This window comes from Megalops cyprinoides, chromosome 2 (assembly GCF_013368585.1).
Source record: "Megalops cyprinoides isolate fMegCyp1 chromosome 2, fMegCyp1.pri, whole genome shotgun sequence".
NCBI lineage: Eukaryota > Metazoa > Chordata > Actinopteri > Elopiformes > Megalopidae > Megalops > Megalops cyprinoides.
This window is the reverse complement of record NC_050584.1, coordinates 66802042-66816337: the sequence shown is the minus strand read 5'-3', so window position 1 is coordinate 66816337 and position 14296 is coordinate 66802042. Positions and strand designations below refer to the sequence as shown.

The 14296-nt window shown below is 48.7% G+C and overlaps 1 protein-coding gene across 5 annotated transcripts in view; it reads left to right on the top strand.

Moving 5' to 3' along the window:
• Positions 1-1994: 1994 nt before the first annotated feature.
• The window catches only part of smpx (small muscle protein X-linked), a 20464-nt gene continuing 8162 nt past the window's right edge, over positions 1995-14296 (top strand). The window contains exons 1-2 of one of the 5 annotated variants that reach the window (XM_036520871.1): positions 1995-2014; positions 12603-12657. In XM_036520871.1, the coding sequence (XP_036376764.1) occupies positions 12619-12657 (39 nt within the window). In that variant the 5' untranslated portion in view covers positions 1995-2014; positions 12603-12618. Of the gene's footprint in view, positions 2015-2774; positions 2864-6136; positions 6277-10821; positions 10955-12602; positions 12658-14296 lie in introns of those variants that run through there. The other 4 variants (XM_036520870.1, XM_036520869.1, XM_036520868.1 and 1 more) reach the window with 4 other exon arrangements.

The following is a 14296-nucleotide window of genomic DNA, read 5'->3' as shown; positions in this document are numbered from 1 at the left end:
GGTCAGTTATACACAAAAAACGTCATCAGTGCGCGACGCGTCATCCAAAAGAACAGAGAAACCGGAAGCAGATTCGGCGGACCTCTCTGACTCTTTCTGCACACACACACACACACACACACACACACACACACACACACACACACAAGCACGAATCATGTCCAGCACTGGGTTCCAGCACTGAGTGTTTGGGCTGTATTGTTTATGCTATTCTGTTATGAATATTATTGTTATTATTATTATTATTATTATTATTATTATTATTAGTAGTAGTAGTAGTAGTAGTAGGAGGAGCAGTAGTAGTAATGTGAGAGTATTGTCTGTTGAAGTGATGCTGGTGTAACTGAGCTCATACATGGCCACGCCTCTGAGGGAGATGCTGTTTTGGTTGTTGCAGTGTGTTCAGGCTTTGCTCTTGTTCTTTGAGTGTCCTGGTCTCACCCAGGCTGAGCAGATCCTGTGATCTGGGATGTAGATGAAGGGGCAGAGCCCAGACCAGGATGTGGAGATTTCACGGGAGGTTCTATCTAAGCAAATGGCCGACGCTAATGAGGAGACTCCGCTGGCCATGGGTAAAGGCCATCTCACGCGATCTGGAGCAGCGCGCTCTGAGGGAAGCCGCTTTCATGGTGCGCTCGTAACGCCATGCAAGACGAGAATACACACGGGAGTCAAACCGGAGCGATAAAAACATACATCTGATAAGATCTGATCAGCACTTGCGGGAGGAACAGAACCGAGACAGATCGGGCAGCTGTATGGAGCGGTTCCATTGCTGTGGGAATAAGAGGGCGGAGGCTTGGGCAGCAGAGGCTTGTGGGGGTATTTGTTATCGGTGATCAGTGGCACGATAAGGTGACATTATGCAGACTTCAAGGACATTTCAAATCAGTATGGGAGACTGGCCCATTAAAAGGGCAGAGAACAGAGGGTACTCTGTCTACCCCCAATCCCCCCCCCACCAATGCACATACATACTCTCTCTCACACTCACACACACTTGTACACACACAGAGACATACTCTCTCTCTCTCTCTCACACACACACACAAACTTGCACACACACACACAGACATACTCTCTCTCACGCACACAAACTTGCACACATTGTCTAAAATACACACTCCCACACATACTCTTTCTGTCTCACACAAACGCGCACACACACGCTTGCACACTGTTTTGTTTGGTCTCAGTATCATTGTCTCATTGTTCACCATCATCTGCCTTTAACGCGGAGTGCCTGCCTTCCCGAAGGATAAAGATGACAGCATTTTACTCATTTGCTTCCAGGTCAATGTGTGTCCTGTGTTTTTCATCCATTCACACAGCTACATTTAAGTAATTCAAGTAAGAACCTTTCATTTACCTAACCCTAACCCTAACCCTACCCCTTTCTTTTACCGGCCCCACCTGCGAATTAGCTTCTGAGTACATGCCCAGGTACTTAACCACTCACTATGAGTCATAAGGTGTTAAAATTCAAAAGGTCTTAAAGTTAATTCATTTTTGTTGGGAATCTGCTCTCTGGACCATACTCACAGTTCATCAGTAAAAGCCTTCAGTTCATGGTCAAAGCCCTGGAAAGAAACAGGGTCATTTCTACGCAGTGCTGTTATCCAAGTAGTTTAGCGGTCTGTTGGTGCATCTGATCGATTGACTGGTTGATTCTCTGACAGGTATTCCATACTCTCAGGGGTGTCGTCAGTGAGCCTGTGTCTAGCTTTATCTGTCTGTTTTGTTGTTGACCCACAGGAGTAGGGTAGCAGTTGAAGGAGGAAGTGTTTTTCGTGCTGGAGGAGTCAGAGAGCTGCATTTGCATATTCCTGTTAACACCAGCAGCGACCGTGCCCTGTAGCACAGACGGGAGTCAGACACACACTCGCACGCACTCGCACACACTCGCACACATTTGCACATACTCGCACCCACTCGTCCACAGGTCCAGAGCGCACTAGCGAGCGGAGAGAGCGTCATCGACACCCTGCAGCAGAAACAGAATCTCCCATCAGGGGTGAGTGACACAGGCCGTTAGCTCATTCAGCAGGGCAGGACAGCCACCACTAGCTGCTCGATTTTAACTGGACTCTGGAACAATGCCTGGTGTTTTTGCTTTCTTCTTTGTCCCTTGTTTTATTCTGGTTCATTTGTTCTCAGAGGGGTCACCGCTACCCTCACCGCGGTGCTCTGTTGAATTTTCACTCAGTGGGCACAGGGGTAGCGCTACATGCTAACTCAGCAGTAGTACATGGATCAGTGTTGTTAGAGGTAGATGCTCAGTGGTGATCTGGTACGGGTTATTTGGCCAGCTCTGTGAAGCAGAAAGTGACCAGATAGCTCTGCAAGCTTCACTTTTTGAGAGCAGAGCTTCCTGGGGTTGTTACCCAGAGGAAGATGTGTCTTTACTTTCAGCATCTTCCCTGTGTCTGGGCACTCTGCTGTCATAAACACAAACAGCTGTACGTTCATTCCTTCATATCTCCGCAAAGACAAATTCATATTTAGCAGCATCTGAATGTGAAGGGCACTGTAAAAATCTCTATACTGGGTGACAAAATGCCCAGTATTGCCCAGTGCTCCTAGTCCCACATCATTGAGCGTCTCACCCCAGTTTTGGGAGCGAAACTCCCGGATAGGCTTCTCCTGCTTCACTGGGACAGTCCGGCGTGTCAAAGCGAGATCCAATCAGGCGGAGACTGAGGCGCGGTCCCTGGGCTCCTCCTGCCAGAGCTGCAATTAGGTCAGGTCTTTAATAAGGAGCGGAGCTGCGAGAAGCTTACCTCGGTGAGCCGGCGGAGAGAGGACCTCACAGAGACCAGGCGGGGGGTGACACGCCCGGTGTGGCGCAGAGGAAGCCGAGGAGGTGAGGGGGCGGCATGACCCGAGGCAGGTGGGACAGGTGCGGCTGTTCCCAGAGCGGGCACTGGCGCGGGCGCGGGGGAAGGAGCTTTGATTGGCCGGGAGGGAGAGCACCGCGCTCTGCTCTGCTGCTGGTACACAGCAGCTGCCCTCCTTTCCTGCCGCTGACGTCTCTGCTCTGGGATTGATGCGAGCGCTTTTCGGTTTTCGGGTTTGATGGAGGATACGCCTCCGGGTCCACTCGGTGAGATTTCTGCTGTATTGAGGGCTTCAGGTTTTGTGGTTCAGGTGTGATATGTTTGATTTCTGCTGAGGGTTTGATGGAAGAGAGTACTCTGGGTTTTATGGAGGCAATGACCGGATTTGATGGAGATTTCCGCTTCGGGTTTGATGGGGGTGGGGGGGTTACCTTGTTTTTGATCGGTCTTTGGTCAGTCAGGCTGTGGCAGAACATCGATCCTATGTGTTTCTTTCCCGGGCTGATAGAGTGGTATCAGAGTTTGTGAATACCCCTTTTCACCTGGGGGAACACAGAGAATATCAGGGCCTTCATTTTGGCAACATGGTGCCGAGCTTGGAGCAAAATTAGTAATATCTTTAATTTCGCATTCATATCCTATTCATCAGAAAACAAACTACATCATATACATATAATACGATATGTGTGTTTATGGTATCGAGAGAGCAGGCCATCTGCACTTTCTCTGTAGCTGCCCCACTACTCTGGCATTCATTAAAAGCTCTTCCTGGATGCTGCTGGCTGTGATTTCAGAGGCTGTGGCTTGCACCCGGGCTTAAGCGCCCCCTGTGGTCACTGGTGGGAGTGTCCTGCATGGGGGTGTGTCCTTAGCAGTAGCTGGGACTGATGGGAAAAGACCCAGGTGAGGCTGGTCAGATAGAAAGGTGGGGTCACGCAGAGAGGCGGGGCCACACAGAGAGGCGGGGTCATACAGAGAGGCGGGGTCATACAGGGAGGTGGAGTTACACAGAGAGAGGCGGGGCCACACAGAGAGGTGGAGTTACACAGAGAGGCGGGGCCACACAGAGAGGCGGGGTCACACAGAGAGGTGGGGTCATACAGGGAGGTGGAGTTACACAGAGAGAGGCGGGGCCACACAGAGAGGTGGAGTTACACAGAGAGGCGGGGCCACACAGAGAGGCGGGGTCACACAGAGAGGCGGGGTCATACAGGGAGGTGGAGTTACACAGAGAGAGGCGGGTTCAGGTCAGAAGGCTGGGTTCATGTAGAGAGGCAGGTACAGGTACGTAGGAAGGTTCAGGTGTAGAGGTGGGTACAGGTAAGTCGACAGGTTCTAGAAGAGAGGTAGGATCAGACAGAGAGATGGGGTGGACCAGAAGGGTAGATTAAGGCCGGGATTTGTGGTATGGCTGTGGATGGGCAGCATGTGTTGGCATGAGTGCTGTATGTATCAACAGTACAGCGGTTTGGTGCTGAGTGTTATTGCAGTGTGTATTGTCCGCTATTAACACTGTGTGGCAGGGTGCACATTTCTGTGTAAACAAACAATAAAGTATTATCTTATCTGTATAGTTGGGCTTGATTGGCCTAGATATTGCTGGCAGAAAGCAGATTGGGTTATTGAAGCAGATTGAAGACATGCTGGAGAGAATCACAGGCGAATAGTGACCATATCTGGTTAAAGTTAAACAGGACTGACTGTGTGTATGTGAGAGAGAGAGGGAAATAGAGAGAGGGAGAGAGTATATATGAGAGATGTATATGTGTGAGAGAAAGTGTGTGTGAGCATGATAGAGGGAGTGTGTGTGTAAGTATATGTGAGAGAGAGTGTATGTGAATATATGAATGTGTTTCTCTGTGTGTATGAGTGTATAAATGTGTGTTTCTCTGTGTGTGTGTGTATGAATGTGTGTTTCTGTGTGTGTGAGAGAGTATAAACGTGTGTTTCTCTCTGTGTATGAATGTGTGTTTCTCTGTGTGTATACGTGCATGATTGTGTGTTTCTCTGTGAGTGTATGAATGTGTGTTTCTGTGTGTGTGTGAATGTGTGTTTCTGTGTGTGCGTGAGTGTGTGTTTCTCTGTGTGTATGTGTATGAATGTGTGTTTGTCTCTGTGTGTATGAATGTGTGTTTGTCTCTGTGTGTGAGTGTGTGTTTCTCTGTGTGTGTGAGTGTGTGTTTCTGTGTGTGTGTGAGTGTGTGATTCTCTGTGTGTGTGAGTGTGTGATTTTCTGTGTGTACGTGTATGAATGTGTGTTTGTCTCTGTGTGTGAGTGTGTGTTTCTCTGTGTGTGTGAGTGTGTGCTTCTCTCTGTGTGTGAGTGTATGAATGTGTGCTTCTCTGTGTGTGAATGTGTGTTTGTGTGTGTGTACATGTATGAATGTGTGCTTCTCTGTGTGTGTGAGTGTGATTCTCTGTGTGTACGTGTATGAATGTGTGCTTCTCTGTGTGTGAATGTGTGTTTCTCTGTGTGTGAATGTGTGTGCTTCTCTGTGTGTGTGGGTGTGATTCTCTGTGTGTGTGAGTGTGTGCTTCTCTCTGTGTGTGAGTGTATGAATGTGTGCTTCTCTGTGTGTGAATGTGTGTTTGTGTGTGTGTACGTGTATGAATGTGTGCTTCTCTGTGTGTGAATGTGTGTTTCTCTGTGTGTGAATGTGTGTGCTTCTCTGTGTGTGTGGGTGTGATTCTCTGTGTGTACGTGTATGAATGTGTGCTTCTCTGTGTGTGTGAGTGTGTGTTTCTCTGTGTGTGTGAGTGTGTGTTTCTCTGTGTGTGTGAGTGTGTGTTTCTCTGTGTGTATGAATGTGTGTTTCTCTGTGTGTGTGAGTGTGTGTTTCTCTGTGTGTGTGAGTGTGTGATTCTCTGTGTGTGAGTGTGTGATTCTCTGTGTGTGTGTGTGATTCTCTGTGTGTGAGTGTGTGATTCTCTGTGTGTGTGAGTGTGTGTTTCTCTGTGCGTGTGAGTGTGTGTTTCTCTGTGTGTGTGAGTGTGTGTTTCTCTGTGTGTGTGAGTGTGTGATTCTCTGTGTGTGTGTGAGTGTGTGATTCTCTGTGTGTGTGAGTGTGTGTTTCTCTGTGCGTATGAGTGTGTGTTTCTCTGTGCGTGTGAGTGTGTGTTTCTCTGTGTGTATGAGTGTGTGATTCTCTGTGTGTACGTGTATGAATGTGTGCATCTCTCCCTCCCCCCCCCCGATGGCCAGTGTGGAGAGCAGGTTCCTCTGTGTATTGCACGGCTATTTTTAGGGAGAACAAATGCCAGCTACGAGAGGCATCCCAGAGCAGCCTCTTTCCCCAGCGTGTGACCCGCCAGAGCAGTGAGGGTCCGCAGTCTCGCTCCAGCGCCGATCCGATCCGGGCAGGGAGGGGTCCAGCACTCACCTCAGGGTCTATTGCCACAGCAACCGGACAGCGTCCAGGTGACAGTGTTCCGTAGACAGGTAGGGGGTGAGAGGGACGTGCAGGCGGAGGGTGTGGGAGTTTTAAAGTGTGTTTTTCAGGAAGAAAGAGTGATTTTAGAGTGATTTAGGGAGAAGAGGGGAGAGGAGCTTTACCTGAAATGCCTCCTGAGTTGCATCAGAACAGGAAATGTTCTTAGAAGCAAAAGAACGAGGGCTCGTCTGTGGGTTTGGTCTTTTAATGACCCCCCACACCTTGATATCCCTTTCATTTAGTGTCTCAGTATAGATTCCCTTCTTTAGGAGAAGGTAGCGGACTAGTCAGGGGTGTAGGGACATTTCTTGTGTTTGTGTGTGTGTGTGTGTGTGTGTGTGTGTGTGTGTGTGTGTATGTGTGTATGTGTGTTTGTGTGTATGTGTATGTGTGCATGCGTGTAAGTGTGTGTTTGTCTGTGTGTGTGAGAGAGTAATTTGATCAAGGGCAATCACAGTGTGTTAATCTCTGAGAGTGTAGATGTGTGAGGTTAAGCACCAAGTATAGACAGTGACTATATGAGTCAAGCAAGGCTACATGGATCTCAGTGAATATTATAGATAGAGCAGCAGTGTGGAACAGTGGTCAGAGCAGTGTGGAGCAGCAGTCAGAGCAGCAGTGTGGAGCAGTGTTCAGGGCAGCAGTGTGGAGTGTAGTGGTCAGAGCAGCAGTGTGGAGTGTAGTGGTCAGAGCAGCAGTGTGGAGTGTAGTGGTCAGAGCAGCAGCATGGAGCAGTGGTCAGTGTAGAGCAGTGTGGAGCGGCAGTGTGGAGTGTAGTGGTCAGAACAGCAGTGTGAAGCAGTGGTCAGAGCAGCAGCATGGAGCAGTGGTCAGTGTGGAGCAGTGGTCAGAGCAGCAGCATGGAGCAGTGGTCAGTGTGGAGCAGTGGTCAGAGCAGCAGCATGGAGCAGTGGTCAGTGTGGAGCAGTGTTCAGAGCAGCAGTGTGGAGTGTAGTGGTCAGAGCGGCAGTGTGGTGCAGTGGTCAGATCAGCAGCATGGAGCAGTGGTCAGAGCAGCAGTGTGGAGCAGTGGTCAGTGTAGAGCAGTGTGGAGCAGTGGTCAGAGCGGTGAGTGTAGTGATCTGTCCCTCTCTGAGAAAGGTTCATTAGAGGTGAGAGAGGAAGCCTTTGATTCGGGGTGCTACAGCGGGGTGTGGAGGGGACAGAGAGGCACATCTGCTTTGTGTGAGGCCGTGTCTGCGTGGCACTGCCAGGGTGAGAGGGACCTGTACGGGACAGAGTGTCTGCCCTGCTTTGCATGGCCGGTCTCCGCCGCCTGTCCTGCCAGACCAGCGCGGCTGATAAAGCGCTCGCCACAGAGCTACACAGGGAGCCATTGTTAGAAGGCTGCCTCACTCCTCATTAATTGGAAATATTTTACATGGGATTTGAATAGAGGAATGTGTAACGGGGGAGGGTGTTTGTGGGGGCAGGCGGAGTGGGTGTGTGAGTGTGTGTGTGTGTGGAGGGGTGTGTGTGTGTGTGTGTGGGAAGTGTGAGAGGTAGACAGAGATATGAAGGGAGAGAGAAAGAGAAAGAGAGGGAGGGTGAGGTGGAGAGAACAGGAGAGAGACGGAGAGGAAGGAAGAGCTGATGGTGGTTGAGGTATGAGGGAGAGAGAAAGAGAGAGAGAGGGAGTGAGAGGTGGGGAAGGTAGAGAGAGGGGGAGAGAAGAGGAGAGGAAGAAAGAGTTTGGAGAAGTATGAAGAGAAGAGAGAGTGAAAGAGAGAAAGGGCAGGGGGAGGTGTGAAGCACAGAGGGGCCGGCGAGGTGAGAGGCGAAATGCTGGCAGCTGGCCTGGCTGGGCTCACTCTCGTGTAAATATAGCAGGGCTCTGGGCCTGGCCACCATAGTCTGTCCCCTGTGTTGATACATAAACAATACCCTGGTTACGGTTACTAGGGCAGACTGAGACACAGCTCAGGCAAAGGGGTCTGTTTCACCTCATGTCATCCTCAATGCTGGGCTTCACAGGAGCCTCTCTCTCCCACAGTGCAGGCTGGCCTTACTGCCGCTGCCGCCAGAGTCAGGCTGATATGGGAGCAATAAACATCGCATTTTTGGTGTTTAGGGGAAGCTCTTATCCAGAGCCACTTACACTGCTCACGGGTATATACATTTACACAGCTGGATATTTACTCAGGCAAACCTATGTTAAGTATAGAGGCAGTGCCCCAGTTGGGAACTGACACAGCAACCTCTTGGTTACAAGCCCTGCTCCTTACCGCTATGCTACACTGCCACCCCAACATACAACAATGGCAACAGTGGCAGGAATATGCATACTGATGTAAGTGGTAGTATATTAAAAAAATAAATAATAATAATAACAATAACAATAATAATAATAATTATTATTATTATAGCAGGCAGTGTAGCATAGCAGTAAGGAGCAGGGCTCGTAACTGAGAGTTTGCCGGTTGAATTCCCTGCTGGGGCCCTGCTGCCGTACCATTGGGCAAGGTACTTAACCCAGAACTGCCTCAGTAAATATCCAGCTGTATAAACAGATACCATGTAAAAACTGTAACCTATGCAAGTCACACTGAATAAGAGCCGCTAGTCGACAATAATGTGATGTTGTGTTCCTCATGCAGAGGAAAGCTCTTCCTCCGCAGGGGGGATGTGGAATGTCCCACAGAGTGCAGCTCTGGCTCCGCCTCCTGCCCCGTCCTCGGGAGCCAGGCCTACGCGTGAGCAGATCTCACCTGTCCGTTTATCACTGGCCGTCACGCTGCTCTTTCAGGGACGCTCCGTCTGCTGGGGCTCGTCTCCGCGCTGCGGCCTCCGGCAGTTTGTGCTGTGTTACAGTTTGGTTGGCCTGGACTGTGTGGGTGGTTATTGTGCTGTGTGGAGCCCCGCAGGACCAGGGGGCGCTGTTTCTAAGTGTTTCCAAAATGTCTTGTGATTAATAACTGGTATTTGCCTGATTCTGCCCTACATACGCCATCTGGGCTTCTCCACTGAAACTGTAAGACACTTTTACAAAGAGAGAGTACCCGTCTGGGATTTGACAAAAAAAGGGTTTGGTGGGATTTGCGTTTCCATGGCAGCAGTGGATCACCAGATGTGCAGTTCTGTGATTGTGACAGTTCTGTGACTGTGACCCAAATAATGATGAATCAGTTACAGTGTCACAGCAGTATTACAGCTCTCCCACATCACTCACAGGAGTGTTACAGCTCTCACACATCACTCACAGCAGTGTTACAGCTCTCCCACGTCACACACAGGAGTGTTACAGCTCTCACACATCACTCACAGGAGTGTTACAGCTCTCACACATCACTCACAGGAGTGTTACAGCTCTCACACATCACTCACAGGAGTGTTACAGCTCTCACACATCACTCACAGCAGTGTTACAGCTCTCCCACATCACTCACAGGAGTGTTACAGCTCTTACACATCACCCACAGGAGTGTCACAGCTCTTACACATCACCCACAGGAGTGTTACAGCTCTCACACATCACCCACAGGAGTGTCACAGCTCTTACACATCACCCACAGGAGTGTTACAGCTCTCACACATCACAGGAGTGTCACAGCTCTCACACATCACTCACAGGAGTGTCACAGCTCTCACACATCACTCACAGGAGTGTCACAGCTCTTACACATCACTCACAGGAGTGTTACAGCTCTTACACATCACTCACAGGAGTGTTACAGCTCTCACACATCACTCACAGGAGTGTCACGACTCGCACACATCACTCACAGGAGTGTTACAGCTCTCACATGTCACAGGAGTGCTACAGCTCTCACACATCACTCACAGCAGTATTACAGCTCTCCCACATCACTCACAGGAGTGTTACAGCTCTCACACATCACTCACAGGAGTGTCACAGCTCTCCCACATCACTCACAGGAGTGTTACAGCTCTCCCACATCACTCACAGGAGTGTCACAGCATCTGGACAAATACAGTCTCAATAATGTAATCATTCCTGTGGTTTCCATGGCTGATGGCTTATTTCTTGAGGATTGACAACCTTCATTTTATAGATGTATAGATGGGTATCCTACTGAAGCCTTTTAGGGACCAGTACCTCAGTCAGGGGTAAGACAGCAGAACACCAGCCAACATTCAAACCTCCAATCTTCTTCAACACATCAAGACCCGTAGCTGCTATCCCACACTGCCACTATGGCGAATCAAGGGTGGGTTTGATTATGACAAGGAAAGCAGGTTAATGATTGGGTAATAAAGGCCAGGTTAATAATTGGGTAATAAAGGCCAATAAAGGCCACCTCTATCCAACAATAGAGGTGGATTGGATCATTGTCTGGTTCCAGGGAACATTTTTGTCATGTTATGAGGACTGTTTGGGCTGAGGGTAGCAGACATGGGGATCTCTGTAACAGCTCCTCTCTTGCTGATGAAGCCAGAGCGTTTCTGCAAAGTTCTGGCCATTTCCTCCAGCAGGGTTTGTGTATGAGGACCGCATGCAAGTGTCTGATTACAACCAGCGCTTCTCTGTCGAAGCTTTTGTTTCTGTTGTTTTTTTTTAGGAAAGGCTAGACAAACACAGTGTCATTTCCAGAAATTTCCATCTGCGAAAATGCAAAACATGCACACGTGATGAGGGAGAGGACAGAGACGGCCTCTCAGTGCACCGTCTGCTGGACCGAAGTGGCCGTGATCGCTGATAACGCAGTGATACCTTGCTTTTATGGGGTATTGTAGTAAATGCAATACGTATTAGTTTATTGATTTTTTTACATCTTTAGGTGATTTTGTGAGCTTTAATCTTATTTGTCCCTTCTCCAGACATCAGGTCTGTAAGGATTTGAAAGGATTTGCTATCAGTGATGTGAGCTTTGTCAGTGTGTTGTTGTTAATGATGTGAGCTTTGTCAGTGTGTTGTTGTTACTGATGTGAGCTGTGTCAGTGTGTTGTTACTGATGTGAGCTTTGTCAGTGTGTTGTTACTGATGTGAGCTGTGTCAGTGTGTTGTTGTTACTGATGTGAGCTTTGTCAGTGTGTTGTTACTGATGTGAGCTGTGTCAGTGTGTTGTTGTTACTGATGTGAGCTGTGTCAGTGTCTTGTTACTGATGTGAGCTGTGTCAGTGTGTTGTTGTTACTGATGTGAGCTTTGTCAGTGTGTTGTTACTGATGTGAGCTGTGTCAGTGTGTTGTTGTTACTGATGTGAGCTGTGTCAGTGTCTTGTTACTGATGTGAGCTGTGTCAGTGTGTTGTTACTGATGTGAGCTGTTTCAGTGTGTTGTTACTGATGTGAGCTGTGTCAGTGTGTTGTTACTGATGTGAGCTGTGTCAGTGTGTCGGGCTGATGTGAGCTGTTTCAGTGTGTTGTTACTGATGTGAGCTGTGTCAGCGTGTTGTTACTGATCTGAGCTGTGTCAGTGTGTTGTTACTGATGTGAGCTGTGTCAGCGTGTTGTTACTGATGTGAGCGTGTCAGTGTGTTGTTACTGATGTGAGCTGTTTCAGTGTGTTGTTACTGATGTGAGCTGTGTCAGTGTGTCGGGCTGATGTGAGCTGTTTCAGTGTGTTGTTACTGATGTGAGCTGTGTCAGCGTGTTGTTACTGATCTGAGCTGTGTCAGTGTGTTGTTACTGATGTGAGCTGTGTCAGCGTGTTGTTACTGATGTGAGCGTGTCAGCGTGTTGTTACTGATGTGAGCGTGTCAGTATGTCGGTCTGATGAAAGTGACACAGCTCACCTGATGAATGAGAAATGTGATCTCATCAACACAGTGCAGAACAGCATGCTGTACCAACAGTGCACTGATCTCTGACCTGAGAGCTATTCACCTCACACACACACTGACACACACACACTCCCACACAGACACACAGACACACACACACTCCCACACGGACACACACTCCCACACACACACACAGACACACACTCCCACACACACACAGACACACACACATACACCCCCCCCCACACACACACATACACACACACACACACAAGCATGAAATTAGTATAGCCATTAGCTATCCCAGTCTCACCTGTCCGGTCCCTCTCTGCAGTTGTGTACCTGTTTCCTGCCCCCACCCCTCATCTCTCCCCCATGAATGATTCAGCTGAAATGACCCCTGCCTGTGTCTCACTGTAGAAGTCGCTAAGCAACTGAAAGACTATCCTGTGTCTCTGAAAGCCACAGTGAGACAATGGCCCAACTTTATTCCCTCTCTCTCTCTCTCTCTCTCTCTCTCTCTCTCTTTTTCTCTCTCTCACACACACACACACACACTCACATACACACACACACATACACACACACACACATTTGCTTGGCCACTCAAATGGTTGTGACCTCTCTCCTCTTGTCTTTTTCTTTTTCTGCAGGATTTCCCTGAACAAAATGTCAAAACAACCCTCCTCCAACGTTAAGGCCCTACAGGTAGGAGCAACCGGACACGCGTGTGTGACTATATGTGTATGTGTGTGTGAGTGTGCTTGAGCATGTGTGAGTGTGCGTGTGTTTGCATGTATGGGGGTAGATGTCAGCGTCTTACCTGGAAATGTGTCTACTGCATCAATTCCTTTCTGTAAGACTAGTGTCATTCATTGTATCACAGAGTTTTACTTAAAAGTGCAGAACATGCAATTTTAGCATAACTTCGATCATTATTAGCACTGGCAATGAAAAATAGGTCTTCAACAATAACAATTTATTCAGAAAAGTATGTTTTGGTTTGTACATTCCGCCACAAATGTAAAAACACTCAAAATACCAATTTTGTACAGCAAGGTTTAAAACATTTTAAAATATGTTATACAAAGTCTGTTAATGTACACAAAATATTAACTCAATAGCATCATAGTGGTCTCTGACTCCTCCAGAAAGACACGAAAGGCCTTCCACTGTTGCCTCTGATACAAACTCACACATCATAATATTAAAGCATTTTACAAACCTAACAAATATGATGCATACAAAAATAGACCCCGTCGTGCTTTAAGCTTGACGATTACCAGTACTTACAGTTTCGTTATTGCCAACAGGAGTTAACAGGTAGAGTTTCAGAGATGCAGGCTAGTGAGAAAAGTTCACGTTTCACAAAAGCCACCTGGAGAAGAGCAACACTGAGAAGAACATTACAGGCGTTTATCCACATACACACACATTGCACATAGCAGGCCTTCTCTGGCCGTGTAAACTCTGAGGACATATTGATAAAAAGGGGCAAGTGTACACGTTTTATACATGTATGTTTCAGTGACAGCATTGAAGTGTTTGAAAGAGGAGTGGTCGGCCCAGTACAGACAAAGCCATTTCACTGTGAGGCACAGAGGGACAGAGGGACAGTGACCCAGAGAGACAGAGACACAGAGGGACAGAGAACCAGAGGGACAGAGACCCAGAGGGACAGAGACACAGAGGGACAGAGACCCAAAGGGACAGAGACCCAGAGGGACAGAGACACAGAGGGGCAGAGACTCAAAGGGACAGAGACCCAGAGGGACAGAGGGACAGAGAGGCAGAGACACAGAGGGACGGAGACCCAGAGGGACAGAGGGACAGAGACCCAGAGGGACGGAGACCCAGAGGGACAGAGACCCAGAGGGACGGAGACCCAGAGGGACAGAGGGACAGAGACCCAGTGGGACGGAGACCCAGAGGGACAGAAGGACAAAGGGACAGATGAACAGAGGGAGAGAGGAAGACATTCACATGGTGGACAGGTCTTTTTTTGAGGTTGTGCTCAGGGGAGGTCAGTAGGAGAGATCCAGGAGATTCTGCTCTGTCTGGTCCAGTGTCCTGTGTGCTGGTTTTCTACCCAGCTGTTGACAGAGAAAGTTGAAGGGCAATTTCCCTCTGAAAGCAGCTGCACTACAAAGCCGCAGTAGCAGCCGGATCTCCTCACTGTACCAAATCCCCCGCAAGCCGCAGGTTAAGGGTTGCCTTCTGACCCTGGAGATTCCTCCTCCTGTGATACGCAGCGGGTGACAAATAGAGGAAAACTCCTCTCACAGGCAGTGAGTGACAGGATGGATCATTTCAGGAGTTTCACTAAGCATGCCTGCAATCCGCAGAG